Source organism: Carcharodon carcharias, chromosome 3, assembly GCF_017639515.1.
Source record: "Carcharodon carcharias isolate sCarCar2 chromosome 3, sCarCar2.pri, whole genome shotgun sequence".
NCBI classification, from domain to species: Eukaryota; Metazoa; Chordata; class Chondrichthyes; order Lamniformes; family Lamnidae; genus Carcharodon; species Carcharodon carcharias.
Genome location: NC_054469.1, coordinates 88428325 through 88454847, shown reverse-complemented (window position 1 = coordinate 88454847; position 26523 = coordinate 88428325). Strand labels below are relative to the sequence as shown.

Sequence of the window (26523 nt, the reverse complement as noted above, 5' to 3'; positions counted from 1 at the left end):
TAATTGCTTTAGATAAAAGTGTCAGCTTTACCAACTAAAAATTCAACTAATGATGCAGTAGATCTTCTGATTGCCACAAAATCTTTTTTCAAAAACATCTTAGGGATCAATTAAAACCAGTAAAAAGAATTTCTGGCAAAAAAAAATGACACAAGCTAGTTCAACTGAAAAAACACCAGAGGGCACTCTTTGCCATTACATAATAGCAACAATCAGTTTGAGGGGAGACAGTGGCATAGCAATAATTTTACCGGACAAGTAATCCAGAGACCCAGGAAAATGCCTCGGGGACATGGGTTCAAATCCTCATCAGATGGTGGAATTTAAATTCATTTGAACTGTCCCCAACTCCTCAGATACTCAAGCAGTCCATGTCCATGTGTGGAAAGACTTGGACAATATTCAGGCTTGGACTGATAAGTGGCAAGAAACATTCGCACCACACAAATGCCAGACAATGACCATCTCAAACAAGAGAGAATCTAACCATTTCCCCTTGATATTCAAGGACATTACCTGGCTAAAAGTGCAGGTCAGAGGCTGGGAATTCTGAGGCATGTATATCACCTCCTGACTCTGCAAAACTTGTCTACCATCTACAAGGCACAAGCCAGGAGTGTGATGAAATACTCTCCACTTGCCTGGATGAGTGTCGCTCCAATAACACTCAAGAACCTCGACAACATCCAGGGCAAAGCACTCCACTTAGAGCCAATACACCGACATAAACACTCACTTGTTCCACCACCGATACACAGTGGCAGCAGTGTGCACTATATATATGCACAACTCACCAAGGCTCCTTTGACAGCACCTTCCAAACCCATTACTTCTACCACCTAGAAGGACAAGGGCAACACAACCTCCACCACCTACAAGTTCCCTCCAAGCCACACACCATCCTAGGAATTATTCCTTTTCTCTGGAAATCCCACCCTAACCGCACTGTGGGTGTACCTATACCATCTGGTTTGCAGTGGTTCAAGAGGGCAGCTCGCTACTACCTTCTCAAGGGGCTTTGAGAAGAGCAGCAAATGTTGGCCTTGTCAGCCATGCCCACATCCCGTTAAAAAAAATATAAAAAAATCTCCATCATATGGTACAATGAAATTGCTGTATCTCGCATTGATTTTTTTTTAAAAATCAGAGGAAACATCAAAGAAATCATATCAAAGGACTTCAGGGACAAGTGAAATCCAAACTGTTCAGTCATCTTTACTTCCCAATGTGTCCTTTGTCAGTTTTCATTTTGCAACTAATCTGTGCCTGTCACTTTATGAATAAAATGTACAGGATTGAAGGCAGCAGCCAAACAATTACCATCACACTCCTAGAGCATGTACACGTTTCTCTAGAGGATTCTTGAAACAAAATCATTTCACTCATTATATGTATTAAATGTATGAAGGACAAAGAGTTTTCATTCTTGTTCTTTTCAGTGGAGCCAATTTGAGAAAGGACATAGAAAGATTCTAAGAGGATAAGTAAACTCAGAACTCCTGAAAAAATGCTCGAGCGTCTCCTGCCAGTCTTTTCCCCTCTGTCCTGTAGCTGCTGACCCATCCTAGGTAGAGTTCAATGGGCACTGGTTTCCATATATTACCTCACATAAGTAACCATTCTGCATGTATCAGACCATTTAGCCAATGAAAGCTTGACCTTACTTTCACTTGATCGCCATACATGCATACTTCACAACTAAAGCTATCTATAGGGCTTATAGTAGTGATCAAGGGCAGAAATCTGTCTGATTATTTTCCCCTCCATAATCCAGGGGTCCTGTGGCCAACAGTAGCTGCCCTACTTGAAATCAGCTAACTTGGCACAAACCGGAAATTGAAAATGGGATCATCACAGTTTGTGTGGCTTAGCTTCATTTGAAGCCGTTTTCAGGAGAAGTTGCAAGCCATCTTTGCAAGGCAAAAAGGACTATGCACCATAAATGCAGGTACACAATTTAGACATAAATCTGTCCTGAAATGCCAATAATGTTTATTGTTGACAGAGACCTCTGATCCTTTACCAATAGGCACTATTGTTGCTGCATTGATCAGCAGTCACACAAAATAAAAATACCTCATTAATCAATGTAGCCCATATAGATGCTACATATTTATTCTACAATGACAGGGACAGATAGGAGGCCTGACTTCTATGATCCAGCACAAGTATTTATTATGCATATATACTGATAATAATAAAATGCCCAATTGTTATCATGCTGGTTTTAAAGAATGGCAACCTCATCTGCACACTGAAGCTGCAGTTTCTATTCTATCAGTGAACACGTTTTTATAGCTCTAGATTAATCTTCTGCGCCTCACAGCGAAGAAGCATGAATCACCCATTAAGTTAAATATAAGTGAATGACAATGTTCTTCGAATATTTGGAGCTTGAAATCAGATTTGTATTTCGATCTCATCAATTCTGATAGTCCTTAAATGAGAACCAGATGGTTTGAAATATTGGTCTCTCTTTCAGTGTTATTGGTACATTACCGGTTGCATATATCACAATTTTGACTTCGGCAAAAGTTAGTTACAATCCAGGATTTGTTCTCCTCAAAAACGTCATTATTATTCTAAGATTCACTGTTAATGCCAACCCCACCTTAAAGTTGCAAAAGCGACACTGACAATGATAATAGCACCTATGAAGGGCAGAATGGCCTACTTCTGCTTCTACGTCTTAAGGGCTTATCCAGATTTTTAATCAGTAAGGGAATCAAAGGTTACGGAGAAAAGGCAGAAAAGTGGAGTTGGGGATTATCAGATCAACCATGATCTCATTGAATGGCGGAGCAGATTCGATGGGCTGAATGGCCTACTTCTGCTCCTATGTCTTATGGTCTTACCACCAAATGAGATGGATTTCAAACTGTCTTTAGAGCCTGCCTTTAAATGTACAACAACAACATGCAATTATAAAGTGCTTTAACTTACTAAAAGTTCCTAAAGTGCTTTGCAGGAGTGCAGTCAGGAAAACAATTGTCATATAGCCAAATGAGCAGACAATAAGACAATAAAAAACAGCTTGTCAAAGGTTTGTAGTGTCTTAAAGGAGGGAATAGGTGTCGTTGGCTAAGCCAGCATTTATTGCTCATCCCTAATTGCCCATGAGAAGGTGGTGGTGAGCCACCTTCTTGAGCCACTGCAGCCCATGTGGTGTAGGTACACCCACTGTGCTGTTAGGGAGGGAGTTCCAGGATTTGACTCAGCGACAGTGAAGGAACGGTGATATATTTCCAAGTCAGGATGGTGAGTGACTTGGAGGGAACTTGCACGGGTGCTGTTCTCATTCATCTGCTGCCCTTGTCCTTTTAGGTGGTAGAAGTCACAGGTTTGGAAGATGCTGATGAAGGAGCCTTGGTGAGTTGCTACAGTGCATCTTGTAGATGGGACACACTGCTGCCGCAGTGCGACGGTGGTGCAAGTGAATGTTGAACGTTGTGGATGGGGTGCCAATCAAGCGGGTTGCTTTGTCCTGGATGGTGTCAAGCTTCTTGAGTGTTGTTGAAGCTGCAAGTGGAGAGTATTCCAACATATTCCTGACTTGTGCCTTAAATATGGTGGACAGGTTTCGGAAGTCAGGATGTGAGTTACTCACTGCAGAATTCCCAGCCCCAGACCTGCTCTTGTAGTCACAGTGTTTATATAGAGTCATAGAGTCAGAGGCGTCTACAGCACAGAAAAAGGCCCCTTGGCCCATCAAGTCTGTGCCAGTCAAACAAGTACCTAACTATTCTAACCCTATTTTCCAGCACTAGGCCCATAGTCTTGTATGCTATGTCATCGCAAGTGCACATCCAAATACTTCTTAAATGTTATGAGGGTATCTGCTTCTATCACCCTTTCAGGCAGTGAGTTCCATATTCCCACCACCCTCTGGGTGAAAAATTTCTTCCTCACATCCCCTCTAAACCTCCTGCCCCTTACCTTAAATCTATGCCCCCTGGTTATCGATCCCTCCACAAAGGGGAAAAATTCTTTCCTGTCTACCCTATCTATGCCCCTTATAATTTTATACACCTCAATCATGTCCCCCTTCAATCTCCTCAGCTCTGGGGAAAACAAGCCCAGTCTATCCAATCTCTCCTCATAACTAAAACTCTTCAGCCCAGGCAACATCCTGATAAATCTCCTCTGCACTCTCTCTAGTACAATCACATCCTTGCTAAAATGCAGATTCCAGAACTGCACACAATACTCTAGCTGTGACCTAAACAGCATTTTATACAGTTCCAGCATAACCTCCCTGCTCTTATATTCTACGCCTCCGCTAATAAAGGCAAGTATCCCATATGCCTTCTTAACCACCTTATCTACCTGTCCCACTACCTTAAGGGACTGGTGGACATGCACACCACGGTCCCTCTGAACCTTGGTACTTCCCAGGGTCCTACCATTCATTGTGTATTCCCGTGCCTTGTTTATCCTGCCCAAATGCATCACCTCACACTTATCTGGATTAAATTCCATTTGTCACTGTTCAGTCCATCTGACCAGCCCATCTATATCACAGAATCACAGTGCAGAAGGGGCCTTTCGGCCCATCGAGTCTGCACTGATACGTGAGAAACACCTGACCTACCTACCTAATCCCATTTACCAGCACTTGGCCCATAGCTTTGAATGTTATGATGTGCCAAGTGCTCATCCAGGTACTTTTTAAAGGATGTGCGGCAGCCCACCTCTACCACCCTCCCAGGCAGTGCATTACACTCCGTCTTCACCCTCTGGGTAAAAAAGTTTTTTCTCACATCTCCTCTTAACCTTCTGCCCCTCACCTTGAACTTATGCCCCCACATGACTGATCCTTCAACTAAGGGGAACAGCTGCTCCCTATCCACTCTGTCCATGCCCCTCATAATCTTGTACACCTCTTTCAGGTCACCCCCTCAGTCTTCTCTGCTCCAACGAAAACAACCCAAGTCTTTCCAACCTCTCTTCATAACTTAAATGTTTCATCCAAGGCAACATCCTGGTGAATCTCCTCTGTACCCTCTCCTCCTGTAATCCTCCTGTAATCTAAGGCTATCCTCCTCACTATTTACCACTCCACCAATTTCCGTGTCATCCGCAAACTTACTGATCAACCCTCCTACATTCTAAATCGTTTATATATGCCACAAACAGCAAGGGGCCCAACACCGATCTCTGTGGAACCCCACTGGACACAGGCATCCAGTCACAAAAACACTCCTCGACCATTACCCTCTGCTTCCTGTCACTCAGCCAATTCTGGATCCAATTTGCCAAGTTGCCTTGGATCCCATGGGCTCTTACCTTCGTTATCAGTCTCCCTTTTGGGACCTTATCAAAAGCCTTGCTGAAGTCCAATGGCTGGTCCAGTTAAGTTTCTAGTCAACCATTGGGCTTGGGTGTACAGGGCATAATTCCAAAGTTTGTAGATGATATAAAACTCAGTAATGTAGGAAACAATGAAGCAGATAGTAACAGACTTCAGGAAGACATAAACAGATATGAGAAACGGGCAAGCACATGGCAGATAAAATTCAAAGCAAAGAAGAAGTGAAGTGATACATTTTAGTAGGAAGAATGAGGAGAGGCAATATGAACTAAATATACGATTTTATAGGGGTTGCAGGAACAGAGAAACCTTGCAGGTGCATGGACATGAAAGATTGAAGGTGGCAGGACATGGTGAAAAGGCGGTTAAAAATGTGTATGGGATTCTTGGCTTTATTAACAGAGGAATAGAATATATAAGCAAGGAGGTTATGCTAAACATTTATATAACCCTGATCAGGCCTCAGCAGGAGTATTGTGCTCATTTCTAGGCACCTCACTGTAGGAAGGTTGTGAAGACCTTGGAGGGGATGCAGAAGAAATGTGATAGAATGGAATGAGACTTCTGTTATGTGGAGAGACAGGAGGAGCTGGGATTTGCTCCTTAGAGCAGTGAAGGTAAGGAGGAGATTTTAGAGAGATGGTCAAAATTATGAACAGTTTGATAGAGTAAATAATGAGAAACTATTTCAAATGGCAGAAGAGTTGGATTGAGAAAATTCTGCTTCATTGAATTTTTTCTTGTCTCTGCCAACAAGCCGGTATTGTTCAATTAAAACCTGGATCTGGATTTGTGGTGGTAATAACAGCAAAACTGTCAGTGTTTGCTGTCAATACTCCACTGAAACTAACAGCAGCTTTGGATGTCCGTACATGTGCAGAATAACATGGAAAACCAGAAGTTGCTGTCAGTGATTCTATGCTTCTTCAGAGATTATGCTGTTGAGAAACACGTCAGACTGCAATCAATGGCAAATCTTTGTACTGTTAAAAACTTCCACTCTTACATTGTTATTCTCATTTTAAAATCCCTTTAAAAAGTTGAATAAAGAGTAGCTGGGTTATTAACAAGGAACTAAGTTCATAATTACTGCTAAATGCTTCCACTGGTTCTGAAAAGCTAATTTTTGTACTTGTGAGATGTCAAATTTCGCCATTGTGACAAAATACATCCAAATATTTTAAAAATAATATTTTTTTTCTTAAAGTTTTCTTTATTTCAGCTTCTATCTTAATCCAATCATAATCTTTTATTTCATTATCTAGAATTTTAATTTAAAAGTGAAAGGATTCAGGGCTTTAAACTTCCTAATTTTCTGTCTGTGAATACTTCAATTTGAATGTGCTTACCCCATTTGCAAACATCGCTGCTGTTGAACACCAGGGGATCTCCTTGACTTGATGTCAGGTTTGAACTGCATTGGGAAAGGGAAAGTCCGCACCAGAGATTGCTGGATCTTTGTGGGACGTTTTTTTCAAGGTGGCTTTTTTTCAAGTGGCTGTGGTTTCCTCAAATGAATGCAAAATCTTGACTTGAGTTTCTTAAGAGGAGAAATATTTGTTCATACTGCTTGCACTTACCAACGACTCTCCCTAGGAACAGGGTCTTCAGAGAGTTAAACTTGATATCTGTAGTTGCTGGCATGCTGTAAGGTACTGCAGGATAATGGTCCAGCTGAACAAAGAATGAAAATAAAATATAAAAAACTTAGGTCATATTAAAATGATATTTAGGGGGAAAATTTGTTTGCCTGGCCCTGCCTCAAGTGGTGCTACACAGACTTAACTTGATTCCTCAGGGCCAGACAGTGCCACCAGATGCTACCTGTATGGATTCCTCATTGAAAACATTGATGAAACCTATGCGGGCCATGCAGGTAGTGGCTTGCGGTCTTGACTGACTCCAGGCAATTGGTATAGGCTGTGGAACAGTGCTGGAAGCAAGGCTACACAAATGACTTTTTCCCCTTATATTTGTTAATTAAATTGTTGACACTCTTTCAGATCGGAAAATCAGAAAAGTCAACAATATAATACATGAACAATCATTCATACACTTTTTAATTACAATCTGCCTTTTGTCCAAATGTGAAATATTATGGAATTTCCCAAATTGTTCCCTGTATGATTAGACCATGAAGGCTCTATAATGGCCTAACAAATGATAAGCAGGACACTTATGTAAATCTTATTGTAAATTGGTAACATGGTGAAATTACTGCATAGCATTGAGTTATGTAAAAAGTTCCTTACATTAGATTAATAATTTAAGTATAATTCTTTTTTGTGTATACATCTATATCTATATCTATTACATTACTACATTGAAACATAAGCTTTACTGAATTACATGTGACAATGTACATTACAGCAGTGATTTCAAAATGATTTAATTGGCTTGAAATCAACTGAGGTTTGAAAGACACTATATAAATGCAAACCTACTTTACATCTGATTATACAACTATTCTCTCTAGGTGGCAACCATGATATGAATTAATAAAGGTTGCCAACTAAATGGAAAGAATACACGGCAATGAGAGCTTGGCCTAAATAGCCAAGTGGTTATGGTACTGGGTTTGTAACCCCAAGATCAAGAGTTCAAATCTCACAATGGCAAACTATGAAACAATGTAACTTCATCTGAGACAGATGGAAACGTGTACTCGAAAGAGTTACATAGCAATGAGAAAACAACTTCAAATACTAGGCTCATATAAAGCACAACTGATTAAACAAAAACTTTTGTTTATCCATTGAAGCATATTTAAAGTGATTTATAATAGAGCTCTTCGATTGGCATAACCAAAAGTGACAATTAGTAGGACTTAAGTGCCAACTGGAGGTGTCATTCCTGGTTGAAGTTGCACTCCTCACAGAAGCACTCCACCAAATAATTTTGCAATGAAAGTACTAAGTAATTATAAATGTTTTAGGGCAATTACATTTTTAACAGCTGCAATGTTTTAATTATGTAATCTTTAAGATGTTTTTTCTTGATGACATTTTTCTCATAATATTTTCAGGTTCCTAAAACTAATGGAAAGTGCTTTCTGTTTGTGAGTATGTTTTGGGGGTGAAGTGAGAGGTGGACAATGGGTAAAGTGGTAGATGGCTGGATACGTTTGTTCTTTATAATATGTTGGTAGTAGCACATGCATTCCTGGGTAATGTATATATTGGTCAGATAGAAGTACCTATTATTCTATCCCAAAAATGATGCTTCACCACATTTTGCAGTAAAATCAAGCAAAATCACTGATTTGCTGATTAGTGCTGAGTTATGGATATCATGTAGGCTTGGCCTCTATGCAATGAGACTTGCTGCATTGAAGGCTGGAATTTTACGCCCCCACCCACCCCCTGGAGTGGGTTGGCAGGTGGGGATGGGTGTAAAATAGGGTGGGGTGGCAGGCAACGCCATGCCCGTCACCTTCCTGTCTCCACTGGTACTTTATCAGTGGCAGGGCAGTTGGCAAGTGTGCTGCCCACCCTTAGGCTAATTAATGGCCAATAAAGGACTCTTCATGTTGCTGTGGTGGTCCACACCATGTGGCAAGGCTGCAAGGCCTGTGGGCTTGGGAGGGGTAGGTCCCTCCTGATCAGGCACCCACTGAAAGTATCCCCCATCCCCACCAATTCCCCACCCTTGGTGGGACTTACCTGACTGGCCTTGGGAAGCCCATTCCACTCATCTCACTTCAGGCCTGGAGCAATGCTTCTGCTCCAGGGCCTTCTGCAGTCCCATTGATTGGCTGGCAGTTCCTGAAGGCAGGACATTCTGGGCTGAATTTTCATCTGGGTGTAGAGATGCGTTTCAGTGCATGAGTGGCCACACTGATTTTTTTTGGAGGAACTTTGATTTTCCTCCACATTCTTGATCCTGTGCCATTTTCTCCTGCCCTTTTTCACTGGTCAGGAATGCCTAGTTTGAAAGCGCATACTGTTCTCCGCTGAGGTCAGGTTCCCTGGTTTATATGGGGGATAAAAATTGGATTTCCTCCCACACACCATTTTGTCTGGTGATGTGGGGTTTTGGAAGCCCATTAAAATCATGCCTGGTTTTAGGGTTTGTGAAGAAATGGAAGACTTGCTGAGGAGTTAGGAACATTCTGGAAGGTAAGTGTAAAATGTAATGACAGCTTCAAATGTCACTGTTAGGTAATGTATTGTAACATTGGTGTGTTTTAATGCAGTAATTATTATAGGGATCTGTCCTTCAAAGGTAAGATGATCTTTACACTGACCAGCATTGTGTAATTATTCATATGCATTACAATACTTTATCAATGGAGAGAGTACTACAATTTATTGAAAATTTTAAAAAATCTGTTTTCTGCTATCATGTTTTTGTACTCTGATTTAATTGCACTGTCAGATCTAGCTGTTTTAAAAATAATCCTGTTTCTGAAGGTAGAAAAAATAGTCTGCACTCGCTCCCCCTTCATTGATTGACAGGCACTCCACTTTAAAATGGAAATGGCCTTCTCTCTGTCAGGGGAGCTTGAGGATTTTGTTATGCCAGCTGTTCCATTATGAATGCTTGGCTGGGTTTCAAAAGTTTAAGCTTAGTAGTGGTTTTATCAATGCAGGAACTATTTAAACTTCTTTGAGTGTATAGTAACAGATTATGTTTTTGATGTGGTTTCTTGTTGTAACCTAGTAGGCACTTAAAAGATTACAACTCTTTTTGTCTGGGTTTTTGGTCTAGTATCCATGATAGTGAGTTTGATTTCAGGGTTTTCTTAGATTGTTAGAGGTTTAATGGTTTTCCGATTAGTTTAAAATAATTCCTATTGCCATTGCTATTGGATGGCTCCTGAGAACTGTACTTACAGAAAACTGGCTGAGTAGCAATGGACGGTACATGGAGGGGAGTAGAGGTGGCATGGGGAATATGGGATGGCATGGAAAGTACAGAGCTGGCTCGGGGTGGCATTGGGGTGGGTGATGGGGTGAGGAGTGAGGTTTAGAGAGCCTTTAAATGATGTTGGGAGCTGGCTGCCTAAATAGAGAATCAAGGCATGCCTTCTAACTATCCTGCCTTCACACCCACAATCCTCACACACTCCATCACGGCCCACAAAATGTACTATGAACTGGATCACTGTGTGAAAAGATGAAAATCCCTTGTAAAATCACACACGGCTTGGGTGTGCATTTTGCAAGCTGTGGAAATGTGTAGGTCAGGAAAATTTCCTAAGTCCAGATGAAAATTCAGCTCCTTGCCTCAGGGTTGCAAAAATCACAACTTCAAGCAACTAATTGTGAATCTCCAGAATGTGCTGGTCGACTTACTCTGTTCTGATTATTTTTGAGAACCTGCCGGATTTGCACATTAATTACTCATTCAACCCGCCTGAGTAAATTATGTCTGGTACTGAAGAGTATAAGTATCCATTTAACAAAATGATAATTGTTAATGCAATGCCAATCAAACTCTCTGGCCCAGAAAGATAACAATTTCAATGGTTTAATCTTATTCCTGCACTGTTGTCAGAGATTTTAAAAATGCCAAATTTAAACTTTCTACATAATTTTCATACTTTTCTTTTCCACCTCTTTTTACTCCCTCTTTATCTAAGCTTTCTTTCCCTATCCATATTTTTCTTTCTGCGTCTGATATGACTCAAATTCACCCTCCTTCTCCATTTTTCCTATTTCTTTGTCAATCCTTAAATTTAATTGATTAATGAGATAGAAGGCTGGTCCTGCTGTTCACTAAGGTCCCAGGTGCCCTGTTGAACTAGCCATGTTATAACTGGCTCACTCTGTCAGCACGTTACAATGCAAAAGGTGAAGACACAGCTGAATCTCACTTTCCAGTTCCTGGTCCATAGCACTGAAGGTTTACAGCACTTCAAATGCATGTACAAGTTTTTTTTACATGTAATGAGGGTTTCTGCCTCTGCCATCCTTTCAGGCAGTGAGTTCCAGAAACCCACCATCCTCTGGGTGGAAAAAAATCTCTTCAACTCCCCTCCAGTCCTCTGCCAATTAGTTTAATTCTATGTCCCCAGTTATTGACTCTGTTGAGGAAAATAGATCCTTCTTATCCACTTTACCCAGGCCCCTCATAATTATGTACCTCATCCCAGCGTATCTTCTCATAGCTAAAAATCTCTATTTCTGACAGCATTCTTGTAAATCTCCCTGTAGCCCTTCTAATGCAATTACATCTTTCCTGTATTGCAGTGACCAGAACTGTACGTAGTACTCCAACTGTGGCCTAACTATTGTTTTATACAGTTTTAACATAACCTCCATGCTGTCTTATATTGTATGCTCAGCTGGTAAAGGAAAGTATTCCCTATTCTTTCTTAACCACCTTATCTATGTGTCCTGCTACTTTCAGGGAATTTGGACATGCACTCCAAGGTCCCTCTGTTCCTCTATGCTTCTCCTCTACCATTCATTGAATATATTTTTGCCTTGTGTGTCCTCCCCAAATGCATTACCTCACACTTCTCCAAATTGAATTCCATTTACCGCTTTTTTTGCCCACCTGACTATTCTGTTGATATTTTCCTGCAGTCTGAACCTTCCTTATCAACCACACAACCAATATTTGTGTCATCTGCAAATGTCTTGGTCATGCCCCCTACATTTAAGTCTAAGTCATTGATATATGGCAAGTAAAGCAATGGACTTAGTACTCATCCCTGCTAAACTCCGCTGGAAACAGCCTTGCAGTCATAAAAATGTCCATCAACTGTGATTTTTTGCTTCCTGCCACTGAACCAATTTTGGCTCAGTTTTGCTACCTGCCTTTGGGTCCCATGGGCTCTTACTTTTATGACTAATCTGCTATGTGGGATCTTGCCAAAAGCCTTGCTAAAATCCATGTGGACTACATTAAATGAGCTACCCTTATCACCATCCTAGTTACCCCCTCAAAAAATTCAACCAAGTTGGTCAGACAAGTCCTCCCCAAACCAAATCCATGCTGACTATCCTCAATTAATCCATGCCTCTCTAAATAACAATTTATACTGCTATTCAGAATTTTTTCCAAAAATTGGTCCACCGCTGAGGTTCGGCTGACTGGTCTGTAATTATTCAGTCTTTCCCTTTTTAAAGAATGGAACAACATTTAGTAATCATCCAGCACCATGTCTGTGGAAAGAGCCACTGTTATTTCCTCCCTTGCTTCTTTTCGCATCCTGGGATATATTTCATTCAGATCTGCTAATTTATCACATTCAAAGATGCCAACCCCTTAATATTTCCTCTCTCACATCCAAAATTACACATGTTCTTGTGTACCAATAATGTTTGCATCGCCCCCTTCTTTTGTGAAGGCAGATGCAATGTATTCATTAAGAACCATGAGTAGTTCTTCAGCCTCCATGCATAAATTAACTTTTTATCCTCTAACAACCAAAGTTTACGAGAGCAGGATTGAAAAGACATTAATATACATCATGTATAAGCTGTTCCACTACAGCTACAACACTGGCATCTACCCAGAATTGTGGAAAATTATCCAGGTATGTCCTGTCCACAAAAAACAGCACAAATCCAACCTGGCTAATTACTGCCCCATCAGTCTGCTCTTGATGTCAAAGAAACCATGGAAGGTGTCACCAATAGTGGCATCATGCAACACGTACTCATCAATAGCCTGCTCACTGATGCTCAGTTTGGGTTTTGTCAGGGCCACTCAGCTCCCAATCTCATTAAAGCCTTGGTCCAAACATGGACAAAATTGCTGAACTCAAGAGGTGAGGTGAGAGTAACTGCCCTTGATATCAAGGCAGCATTTGACGATGTGTGGTATCAAGGAGTCCTCAAAAAACTGGAGTCAAGGGGAAGACTCCACACTGGCTAGAGTCATTCCTAGCATGAAAGAAGATGGTTATTGGAGGTCAATCATCTCATTTCCATGACATCACTGCAGGAGTTCCTCAGGTTAGTATCCTAAGTCCAACCACCTTCAGCTGCTTCATCAATGACCTTCCCTTCATCATAAGGTCAGAAGTGGGGTTGTTTGCTGATGACTGAAGAATGTTCAGAACAATTCATGACTCCTCTGATAGTGAAACTGTCCATGTCCATATGCAGCAAGATCTGGACAACATTCAGGCTTGGGCTGATAAATGGCAAATAAAATTTATGCCACACAACTGTCAGGCAATGACCATCCCCAACAAGAGAAAATCTAATCATTTTCCCTGACATCCGATGGCATTCTGATTGCTGAATCCCCCACTATCGACATCTGGGAGGGCGGGGGTTACCATTGATCTGAAACTGAACTGGACCAGCCATATAAATACTATGGCTACAAGAGCAGGCCAGTGGCTAGGAATGCTGCGGTGAGTAACTCAACTCCTGACTCCCCAAAGCCTGTCCACAATCTATAAGGCGCAAGTTAGGAGAATGATGGGATATTTATTACTTTTCTGGAAGAGTGCAGCTCCAACAGCATTTAAGAAGCACGACACCACCCAGGTCAAAGCAGCCTGCTTGATTGGACCCCCATGCATTACCTTAAACATTCACTCTTTTCATCACAACACATAGTGACAGCAGCGTGCACCATTTACAAGATGCACTACAGCAACTCACACTTCTTCGATAGCACCTCTGAAACCCGTGACCTCTACCACGTAGAAGGACAAGGGCAGAAGATGCATGGGAACACCACCACCTGGAAGTTCTTCTCCAAGCCACTCACCACCCTGACTTGGAAGTATATCACCTTTCCTTCACAGTTCCTGGGTCAAAACCCTGGAACTCCCTCCCTAACAGCACTATGGTGTATTTCCCCACATGGACTACAGCGGTTCAAAAAGGCTGCTCATCACCACCTTCTGCAGGGCAATTAGGAATGGGCAACAAATGCTGGCCTGCCCAGAAGTACCCAAATCCTGTGAAAGAATAAAAAAAAATCTGTGGCTGTGTGAGAAAGTGCAGTTTCAGATAAGCTGTTCTATCAATTAAGCCTTTTGAATTCCCTAAAAGAGTCCCTGAGAAAGGTACATCATGACCTTGTAGACTTTGGCCTAATTGAATAGAGAAATTGTATAAAGACCAGTTAGAGAAACAGTGTGAAACAGCTCTATTGTATTCTTGTCTGAGATACTGAGGCCAGGTGGCTACTGTGATTAAGAACAAACTAAATTAACCTAGCAACAACAAGAACCAATTGTTAAATTAGGAAAAGCATGATTCTGACATAGGGTGATAGTCACTCAGGGGTTAAAAGCCACGGCTTTGTAATGCTTCTTTGCTAGCCAAGCACCGAAGACTCCTGATGCGAAAACCTCTTGTCCATCTCTGCAAGTTGGATTGTGTACGAGATGGAGTCTTGAGAGGGTATGCTTCAACGGACTGTTCAATGGGATAAAGTTGTAAAAGTCATTGTCTTGAATTGCTAAGTATACCTTTTTCCTTTCTAAACTTTACTATCCAAAGAGTCCTGTTTTAGCCTTAATTGATTAAGTCTTGAATGACAAAAGTAAATTCATTAAGTCATTTACAAATTGCTGGAAAATTGGGGTTGATGAAATCAATTAAGGTACAGATAACAAAATCAGAATAACATCAGATGACAATGTTGAGGCCCTGAAAGGAGAGAGCTTATTGGGGGATGAGCAAGTCCTGGAGGTAAGAGAGGAGGAAGATTTGGATATGGCAGGAGTTGATGCTAAGCAGAGAGGTGTCCCTTCTGCACAATTATATGGCCTGCTCCTTTGTTTCATTTTATGAGTTACACAGATGCATACCATGGAACTTCTGAGCTGCATTTAAGTCCATGTTCCAATTAACTTACAGGTGTTTCAAATCATTAATATCAGATCCGGATGATCTTATTTAGGATTTATTCACCAATGAGACTATAAATAGCTATTTCCAAACCTCCAAACAACAAAATTCAAACCACAAACTATAAATCATAAATCCAAATCGGATTGAGTTGCTTTGAGCATGACATTGCCAGAAATGTTGGTTCAGGTGCCAGAGTTGACTGCTCCTGTATACTGTAGGATATGTTTACTGTGGGCTAAAAGCAAATATAGTTATATTTTCACAAGTCACAGTTTGAATACTCCATTGCTGGATAAACACTGGATTCAATCCCCCACTGTTCTGCTAGTAGCACAGCTTGTATTACACAACTGTCAGGCCGTAAAAGTGCTAAAATTGACATCAAAATACAGCTGCTATATTGCATGCTGCTACTTGCTAAACTTAAAAGTTATAACATACACATTTACTGTCCATAAAAATTAGCATTGTATTGCTTGCCTACTGGTTAGAAGATCATGGCCTGGAATTTGTGATTGTAATGACTGTGAAACAGTCAGCATTCCCCTTCACTACTATGTAGAACTAGAGCAGCTTCTGGCATCTGCACACGCACAGTTAAATACAGATATCTGGACTTGCTATCACTGATACCTTGCTCCTCAACAGGGCATGCTTTCACAATCTTCACGGATGCAGTCAGCACCAAATCAATGAATTGATTTGAACTTCAGCTTTTTATGCACTGTTCTCATTGTAAAAATCATTGAAAATAGGAAGTGCTCTAGTTTCAAAATGTAATAGAACTCCTTTCATCAAGTTCTTTCTATGGAACACTGTTCAAAAATCTTGAGAGGTGACATATATCTGCCACTTTCTGTCCATTTGTGTCTCTGGTCTTCATCCTATAGGTGTATTTATTTCTACTCTTATCTCTTGTCTCTATTTGTCCCCTTCCTTTCTTTCAATTGCATATCCTATCACCAGTCAGTATAATTTTGTTTGCGTTAGAACAGTCTCAGATAAGGTACTTAACTGAAGGAGAAGACCCAAAGTTGTACTGAGATTTACCAATAACTATCATTAACATTTGCGCCGTACCAAACCACTTCTTATTTTGCAAAAATTATTACTTAATTACATTGAAACATGATAAAGGGTTGCATGCTGTAACAATAATTTGTGCCATGAGGCGATAAATAATAGTGAATATTAAAGCACTGATTGTGTTTAATTCTTTCTTTAATGAAGCAAATTAAAATAACTTGTAACTGATTTCTGGGTTGCCAGTTGGTACAACAAAATTTCTAAGTTGCACACATACTTTCCTTCTATGATTTGTCATAACTATCTATTTATGGTCCCGACTGCAGGTAGTATTTTTATATATAGGTGTTAAGTCATATTGGGGATATACAGACAGCTTTTGTATCCTGGCTCAATTAATCTGAGTAATTGGGCCACTCACTGAGTAAGGCAATTTGAATAAAACACTGGAAGACTCCTTGTTGCTAAGTGTGCATGTGTTGGGACCAGATGAGGAGAGGTTAAGGGTTGGCTGCTCTCCACAGCCGAACAGCCATACACATAAAATGATGCATATACAAATTCTGGGATATCAATGGTGTAGTGGCATCAAGTCAGTAGAAAAATGAACAGAACAGCAACTATTTGTTATTCAAATACAGGGGCAGATGGTAGGAAATACATTGGACCACATCTGCCAACATTAAGTGAGGGTGATGCTATCAACCAGGTTCATCTCGCATTGGAACACTGAAAATTGTTTCATTGTGCAATATGTCAGATATGTTGAGAAGTTTAAAAGAAAGCAATTGTTAGCACAATGATGATAGGGTTTAATTTAGGTGCTCCAGTGTGGTTGTGACCTGAAGGTCTTCTAATTCAATTGTGCAGTCAAGGAAGATGGATTGCTTAGTGATTTCCAAAATGTGCAAATTAAATTATGCCTTTAGTATTGCAATCAAAAGTAAATACCAGCAACATTTTATATATCAATTTTTCATGGCTTAGAGGCATATCTTGTTTCTGGATCCTGAGCATTCTGCAATCAGGACAGTAGACATTACAGAGTCAACATTTGAATAAAACAGAGTCATTAAAAGTGGCCATGAGGTATGTTTTCATGCTACTAATGAGTATTTATTAGTTTGACTGGTATTTCAATCCACTAATATATGCAGGTAGTTAGATAGACACCAGCAAAAGACTTAAGCTTAATTTTACAATGCTTGTTAATTAAATGCAGCAAATGCAGCATCATTCGACTGATAAAAATCAGAACTGTATTGCATTTGCAAAAATCAGGCCAGCATTTCCTAAGCCAAGAGCAGGGCTCAATCAGAATTGACCCTTTACCATCTGTTCCTGAGTCATATCAAAGCCCAAACAAGCCATGTCAGTTTTCAGCTGTAGTTGCAACTTAGGAATTGACACCGTTTTAGTCATAACATTAGTTCACACACTCAGGACAGCACAACACAACACATCTAGTGAATTACTTTTGAAATGCTGTCACCTATTATCATGTAGAATAAGTTGATGGGCAAGTTGTGCACAGCAAGGTCCCACAAACAGCAATAGATAAATATGCGGCTCTTCTGTTTTGGTGGTGTTGGTGTGAAGGAATCCAACTACTATAAGGGGTTATTTGATATGAATTAGGGATTAAAAAATTAACAGCAGGGTTCATCTGTCTGACAAGGCTGGAAGAAGCTCATAAACATGTATGGGCATAGTTGTATGCTCAAGGATATCAACATCCTTATATGAACATATGAAATAGGAGCAGAAGTAAGCCATTCGGCCCCTTGAGCCTGTTCTGCATTCAGTAAGATCATGGCTGATCTGTTTGAGTTTCAAATTCCACATTCCCATCTACTCCCAATAACCTTTGTTTCACTTGCCTAACAAGAATCTATCTATCTCTGCCTTAAAAATATTCAATGACCTGGCTTCCACTGCCATCTGAGTTAGAGTTCCAAAGTCGCTCAACCCTCCGAGAAAGAAATTCTCCTCATCTCTGCCCTAAAAGGGCAACCCCTAATTTTAAAACAGTGCCTCCCTAGTTCTAGACTCACCCACAAGAGGAAACATCCTTTCCACGTCCACCTTGTCAATAGTGTTCAGGATCTAATATACTTCAATCACGTCACCCCTCAATCTTTTAAACTCCACTGGAAACAAGCCCAGTCTGTCTAACCATTTCTCATAAGACAACCCACTCATTCCAGGTATCTGGTTCTGTTGAAGGGTCATGAGGACTTGAAACGTCAACTCTTTTCTTCTCTGCCGATGCTGCCAGACCTGCTGAGTTTTTTCAGGTAATTCTGTTTTTGTTTTGGATTTCCATCATCCGCAGTTTTTTGTTTTTATCTCTGTGGTTAAACATGATTCCCCTTTCACAAAACCACGTTGATTCTTCCCAATTACCTTGAGTTTCTCTAAGTGGCTAGCTATAACCTCCTTACTAATCGACTCTAACACCTTCCCCATAACAGACGTCAAGCTAACTGGCCTATAGATTTCTGTTTTCTGCCTCCCACCCTTCTTGAATAGAGAGGTTATATTTGCTACTTTCCAGTCTGAGGGAACCTTTCCAGAATTTAGACAATTTTGGAAAATTAACAATGAAGCATCTACAACCTCATTAGTCACCTCTTTTAAGGCCCTAGTATGAAATCCATCCGGATCCAGAGATTTGTCAGCCTGCAGCTCCATCAATTTGCTCAGTATTGCTTCCCTAGTGATTGCAGTTTCACCAAGTTCCCCTCTCCCTTCCACCTCTTGATTTGCAGCTATTACTGGAATGTTTTTGTATCCTCTATAGTGAAGACAGAAGCAAAACATTTCATCCACCATTCCCTTTTTATCCACTGTTAACACTCCATTCTCACTCTCTAAAGGGCCAGCACTCGCTTTACTTACTCTTTTTAAATACCTTGCCATCTGTTTTTACATTTCTAGCTAGCTTCCTCTCATCCTCTAATTTCTTTCTCCTGATTAACTTTTAGACATTCTCTGCCATATTCTTTTTATATTCTGACCAACCTGTCACTAATCTTTGTGCAATTATATGCTTTTTCCTTAAGTTTGATGCTTTTCTTAACTTCTCTAGTTAATCACAGTTGGTGGGTCCTCCCCTTAAAATTTTTCTTTATCATAGAAATATTTTAATTCTGAGTATTTTGAAATATCCCCTTAAATGTATGCCACTGCTTCTCTATTGATCCATCTCCTAGCCTAGTATCCCAGTTAAGTTCAGCTAACTCAACTTTCATGCCCACATAGTTGCCCTTATTTAAGTTTAAAATACTAGTCTTAGACCCACTCTTCTCCCTTTCATACTGGATGTAAAATTCAATCATATTGTGGTTGCTGCTACTTTGGAGTGCCTTTACTCTGAGTTCATTAATTAATCTTATCACATTACACAATACCAACTCTAATATAACCTGCTCTCTGGTTCGTTCCAGCACGTGCTGCTCTAAGAAACTATCTCTAGAAACTGGCATACGGTTCTCATCCTGAGGCATTTTTTCTCATCCCTTAACATATGACAGTTTCTGAAAACCAGGAACACGTTCCTGAAAATCGTGGACACATCACCTCAGTACGGCAATGATAATATAGATTTTGTGAATAATTATTGTAAGTTACCACAATCTAACAATGGACAATATTATTTTCTACGGGTGCACTTGTCAACTGAATCTGGGAAACTGAGTTCTAATCTTAAAACACAATTATATGGCGAGTAAGTTTACCACCATTTGTATCTACTACCTCATTGATCACCTCTTTTAAGACCCTGGATAATTTGTCAGGCTGCAGCTCCATTGGTTTGCTCAGTACCCCTAGTGATTGTAATTTCAGCAAGGCCAGGATTTTACGGCCCCACCACATTGTGTCTCCCCCCCGGCGGATGTGGCGAGCCATTTAAATCTCTATTCAGCCTGGTGGGACCGTAATATCCCACTGAGCAGGAGGGGCTGTAAAATCCTGGCCCAAGTTCCCCTCTCCCTTTCACCTCTTGATTTATAGCTTTTACTGGAATGTTTTTTGTATCCTATATAGTGAAGGCAGAAGCAAAATATTTGTTCATTTCATCCACCATTTCCTTATTGTCTGCTATTAATATCCCATTCTTACTCTCTAGAGGACAACACTCACTTTATTTACTCTTTTCCTTTTTAAATACATTTAGAAACTCTTGCTAACTGCATCCTGATAACTCTAAGGATGTTGATCAGCATGTGTATTCACAGCTTCCTCTGGCTCAGCCTTTTCTTAGGAATTAAATAATGTGGATTTCAACTAGAAATTGATGATTTTACAACCTTATTTTGGAAAAAGAGGGGATGAATCTATTTGTCAAGAGGTAACACTCCCATACATAAAAATAGATTAGTTATGCAGCTTAGAAAAAGTATAAATATTGGAACCATGCAGAGGATCTTTAGATTCATTAGATTAACTCCAATGTTTCTCATGTTAAAGGTACTACTACTGTAGTCCAGCATTGATAGTGCTTCCCTTAATTGGGATAGAGGTATCTCACTGTAGCTTTCTACTCAGGGATTTAGGGTAAATGCTACTTTAAATGTTGATGGATATCTTAAATATTTTTCTGTAATATTATTTAGACTTAAAACTTGGATTCTCTACTAGAAACAAAATTATATTTTTTCTACCTAGAATTATTTCATTAACGTTATGGTTAATTTTCCAATCAAATGTGAATTATATTCAGTTCTTTAACAAACTTTTATAATTATATAATTTAGAAAATATATTGTCTCATGTAGTCTTCTGTATCCAAACTTGAGAACCTATCTCTGTACACTTTTCAGTGGGGAGTTGTGTTATTGAGGAGAATTGCCCACATCTTTATAATATCCAGATTGTTATAATCTGGCTAAAACTTATTAAAAAGACTATCTGGAGGATGGCACTATTCTCTGCTGGTTCTTTTCTTCAGAGAGAGTTAGGTCAGTTCTTCAGATTTATTCAAGTGTCTGTGAGATCTGTGTTTCTCAACCTTAAGTGACAGTGATCATCTGAGGAGTATGTCTGATGCGGAAAATTCCCAAAAAGGGGCTAGGATTATAATCCACTTCACTGGTTGAAGAATAAATACTGATCAGGTGAATTCACTTGCTTGTCGTCAAATCCTTTGTATCTACCTGAACAGACAGACGAGTTCTTATACATCTTATCTGAAAGTGATTCCTCTAACTGCAATGAAGCGTCAGCCTATGTCTGCAAGGACATAGAAAGGGGCTTAAATCACAACACCTAGTTCAGTGGTGAGAGTGAGTCAAGCCAACAGCTAAAGGAATTATTATTTATTGTCCCAATTCGTACATGGCAAACAAAAATTGGTAAAAAGAAAGCATATGGCACAAGGCCATTTTCTGCTATTAAACTAACCAAAGAAAAGAAAAATAATTTGAAAAAAGCAATTCAAAATAATAATAACTCAAAGGCTCTTTCAAACTTCTTTCTATTCAGATTTGAAGTCTGAATTGTACAGGTAAACACATCAAGGGATTCACTTTTAGTGTTCCCAACAGGGAATCAAATAAATGCTAAAAAAAAAAACTCATCCAGCCTATTATTATATTGAAATAAAGGTTCTACCTCTTTGTTGTGGATGCTTCCCATATCCAAACACCCAGTGGCAGTGCCTGATTTGGTGTAAGCTATATCAGCCATTAATTGCTGTTATGCCTGAGTAATGCACATTTATGGGCGAACCAAGTTGTAAATTGACTGTTATATTGCACAAAAACCACTTAAAGTCAGTGCTAAATGTATTCTTTAGAAACAGGTAGCATTATACTGTGTCCTAGATTTGGACTAATATTTTAATTGGCACAAATTGTTTTGCATTTTTAACCAAGAAGTAATATTTCCCTTGGAAACAAAAATATACATAATTAATAGACTCCAAAGGTTAGTTCTAAATACTTTGATATATAAGCTTTTTATGTCTTAGGATGGCTTGCATCAAAACACAGCAAAGCTATTAAGAGGAATTTTAACCACCATCCGGCAGTTTAAATTTCTCATGTGACTTAACCTTTCCAATTTGACTGCATTTCCCATGAGTTCAACTATTAGCCAGCTCTATTCAGCAGAAGTGCAGAACACCAACCAGAACTCAGCAGGGCCCTGTTTTAAACATGCAGATGATTTTGATTACATGAGCTATGTTGTTTTTAGTGCCCATTCATGAACAAGTATCCTGCAATTAATCCTTAATTTAGAACTCACATACTTTTCAACTGCAGGAGACCAGCAAATGGCTTTTCCTACTCCATGGCGGTATACATGTTTAATTTGCTCTGCAAACAAATTGATAGCAGTAGTTTCAAAAGGTACACTAGACTACACAGTCAATATTCCATGACATGGCATGTATTCTTTTCTAATATCTTGGGTATGTTTATTGCTTGTTGGTACAGTGTAGCTGTGTAGAGATAGACTTCTTCCCAGTGCTGATCCCATTGTTTGAATCTGGAGAAGGCAGTCATTTTCATATCCCCTACTTGGGCAGCAGCCTAGGATGAGAATCAGGAGATTTTGACAACTGGCGGATGTCCTGCTCCTGCAGGTCACTGCACAGCTGGCACAATGAAAAGTTACACCCATTATGCCTGAACTGACCCTGGAGGCAGTAAATTTCATGATAACACTTTGGAGAAATCAGGTAACACTTATGCCACTGCCGATTTGCTGGAGTTAAGCCAAAATTGTATTGTAAGAAGAGATAACCTATGAGGTGAATGGAATATTCTCTTTCATACACTTATCAACATAGATCAGACCCAGAAAATTGACTTTCTAATTTGAAATAAAAGAGTCAAGATTTTATAATTATTTAAAATTAGTGAAAACAAAGCTAATCACTATGCCATCAGTGACTACTAGGTAAATCTTGTGGAATGTCTGATGATTCTGTTCTGTACAATTTTTTAGACTTGACATTTTTAATATGCTGCTGAAATTCCATTATTGCAAAATAAAACAGGAAAATAGCACAAAATGTTACAGCATTTTTATAAGAATGGTGTCAAATATTAACCAATTTTTCTTGTCTCTGGAACATACTAGATATCAGTGTTCTTCTGATTATTCTTCAGCATACTAAAATACAATAATGCAGCATTTCAGTGGTATTCCATCGTGGTATACACAGTGCGGATACATCAGAAAACCATCAGAAAATATAGAAAAAGGGAACCTAATATATTGTCTTTTTTAAGTTACATTCTGGTAACCTTGCATTCATGAATCAATTGCTGGCATTCATGTTGCTTTCTGTAGACTGGTGGGAGATTTTAGACCATATTTATTAGTCAATAAGTATGTTTCTAGTCTATCAAACTGGATTGAACAGCACAAACTCCATGGGCAGCATTTTCCAGTTGGCAAGCGGGGGCAGAGCCCACTCGCCGACCCATAAAATGACATGCAGTGACGTCGGGCATGAGTCCTGACATCAACCCGCATCATTTAGATTTTCAGTTCAGCAGGCGCGCAGCCGATTCGGCCTATTAAGGGCATTAAAAAAGTAATTTAAATGATTTATGGACCTGCTCGTCCAACCTTAAGGTTGGCGGGCAGGCGAAGTGCCCAAGTGGCCTTCCAAAAAAGCATGCAACCTTATACACGTGCAGGATGAGGTTTCATGAGGGATTTAAAATGCTCGGAAAATGTTTTAAATAAAAGTAATGGACATGTCCCAGCTCATGTGACAGTGTCACATGAGGGGACATGTTAGAATTTTTTTTTCTTACCTTCTAATAAATTTTTAAAATATCAACCGATCTTCCTGAGGCAGCACTTTGCCTCAGGGAGATCTGCATGCTCTTTCGCATGCATGCATGAAAGAGCTCACAGACCTGCTCAGGGAATCCCCCCCGCCTGCACAGGGAGTGCACAGCGATTCTGGGCAGATGTCACGCTGGGCGAGCCTTAATTGGTCCGCCCACATAAAATGACGGTGCGCCCCCGATTGGGGGCGCCAATCGGGAACCCACCCACTTGGGTCTGCTCCCGCACAAATCCCCCAATGGGGAGAAAATGCTGCCCCATAAGTTAGCTCATCAATTAGTACTCAAAAGACCAATGTAGAAGTGGCTAAGGAGAGGTTATTTAGTCCGTGGATCCCATTCTCTCTATATGTCCTTTCAGCTACAACATCCATGACTGCACCCACACCCCCAACTGCACAACCCCCTGACTGCATCTCCCCAACTGACCCTCCCACTGACCACCTGACCTCCACCGACTGACACCACCCAACCAACTACCTCACTGATCACCTGATACCCCACACCCCACAGACCACCCGGCCATCCCCCCGACCGACCCCCACACTCACAACCTGACTCCTCTGCCAATTGACCCTCGCTGACCACCCAACCTCATCCTGAACCAACTGCACCTACATTGACCACCTGACCCCCACGCTCCTACTGACCGCCTGACCCCCCAACCCTACTGACCACTCAACCCCCCCACCTTACCAACTAACCAACTCCCCCAACCATCTGACCCTCCCCCATTGACCACACCTGACTGCCCCCACCCACTAACTACAGGACCCTGGTGACTGAACCCCCCATGACCACATGACCATCACACCTCCACTGATCACCCAACCATACCCATGACCGACCATCACCACCCCGCCCCCCCCCCCCCCCCCCCCCCCCCCACAATTGAGCGCCCAACGTCCCACCCATGATTGGCAACCCCTCCCCCCATTGATCACCTGACACTCACCCCCAATTGACATCCCATCAACCCTCCAATCCTACCCACTTACCTTACAAGCCTACCCTCACCCCGGCTCGAAGGTGAGTGGACCTTTAAACTTACTGGCTAGGTGTCCTTGCATCCAACTATGCAGCCCTTGACTGAAAGCCACAGGAGCAAGCTGTCCGCACAGTTCTTGCCCAGCCTGAGTCGGAAGTTTGGGTGATAAAAGATGGCTTGGATTTTGAGGTAGGAAGCTAGGAGCAGAATGGCAATCTGATTCTGATTGCTACTCGCAGAATTTCAGGCTCAATGTTATATTTATATAGTGTCTTTCATGAAATCAGGATGTCCCAAATTCATCGCAAATGAATTACTTTTGAGGTATAGTCTATGTTGTAACTTTTGGAAACACTGCACCAAATGTGATAATGAACAGCATAAACCACAATAAGATATCTTTCTGGATAATCTGTTTTTGGGTGATCTTGGTTGAGGGATAAATATTGGGCAGTACACTAGGAGCATCCCTCTGCTTTTCAAAGACTGCCATATGATCTTTTAAATCCCTATGAAAGGGCTGATAGCACCATCCTTTAGTGTCTTCAACACCCCAGGCACCTTCAACACTTCCAAAAATACAACACTACCTTAACATTGCACTAAAGTGTTAGCATGGATTATGTGTTCAGGTCTCCAGAGCGCAGTTGGAACCCAGGACTTCTAATTCAGAGGCAAAAGTGTTAACACCAAGGTAAGGCTGGCAATCAGCTGTAACTCACAGTGGGTGATAGAATCTATTTGTAGTGCAGGTTGGCTATGCATATTTCAATAAATATTTCAAATTTAATCATGAGTACCAGGATTAGCTATAATATCAGTGCATCACACTGCAACTAAATTATCAGCTGATCTCAGCGGTGAAGTCACTGTAAGGAATAAATTAAATAGTAACTTACAGCAAAATATCCACGCCCAAACCAAAATTCAGTTGGTACATCCCCTGCAAGCACCAATTTCTAACCCTTCCATGGCCACCATAAATGTCAGCCTGGATGGCTATTGTATTTTTAAGATACGTGCATGATGATGACTCATGTTTGTTAATTAAACTTTCTTCAGCTCTTATCTATTCAGGCTATTTCAGATCTATGGGCACAGGCTGCAACTCTCCCTTCATCCTGTTGAAACAGGAATCTGTCCATTTATTTTTTGTTTGCTTCAATCAGTTTACCTTTCATTGAATTTACAGAAGACAAACATTACTTATGTTATTTTGTTTTCTTCTGATTAAACACAAAATTTACAGTGCTTCTCAGCCCAGTGATACCCTTCATAATTTAAAAAATCTTCATCTGGTATTTGCCTGCTCCTTCATCATTTTTTTCTCAAACAAAAGTGGCTTTATCCTTCAAGACTCGGAATACATTTTCGTGAGAAACTCAACCTGTTCGATTATACTGCCACACACAAAACTGTCATTAATGCCATCAAAGACACTTTGGGCAGAACTTTACAGCCCGTCAAGGCAGGGGTGGTGCTGTAAAATGCGGCAAGCCATTCGAAGGTCCAGAAAACCCCGCCGGCAGGAAGGGCCATAAAGTTCCGCCCATTGCATTTACTGAGAACTTATTGCTAAGGTACAGACGTCTAATTATTTTGAAATCATGT

At 40.5% G+C, this 26523-nt stretch overlaps 1 protein-coding gene across 1 annotated transcript in view; it reads right to left on the bottom strand.

The window, feature by feature from the left end:
• Window positions 1-26523, bottom strand: part of cntnap2a (contactin associated protein 2a) — a 1656857-nt gene that overhangs the window by 143599 nt on the left and 1486735 nt on the right. The window contains exon 22 of the mRNA XM_041183966.1: window positions 6892-6985. Within this exon, the coding sequence (XP_041039900.1) occupies window positions 6892-6985 (94 nt within the window). The remainder of the gene's footprint in view (window positions 1-6891; window positions 6986-26523) is intronic.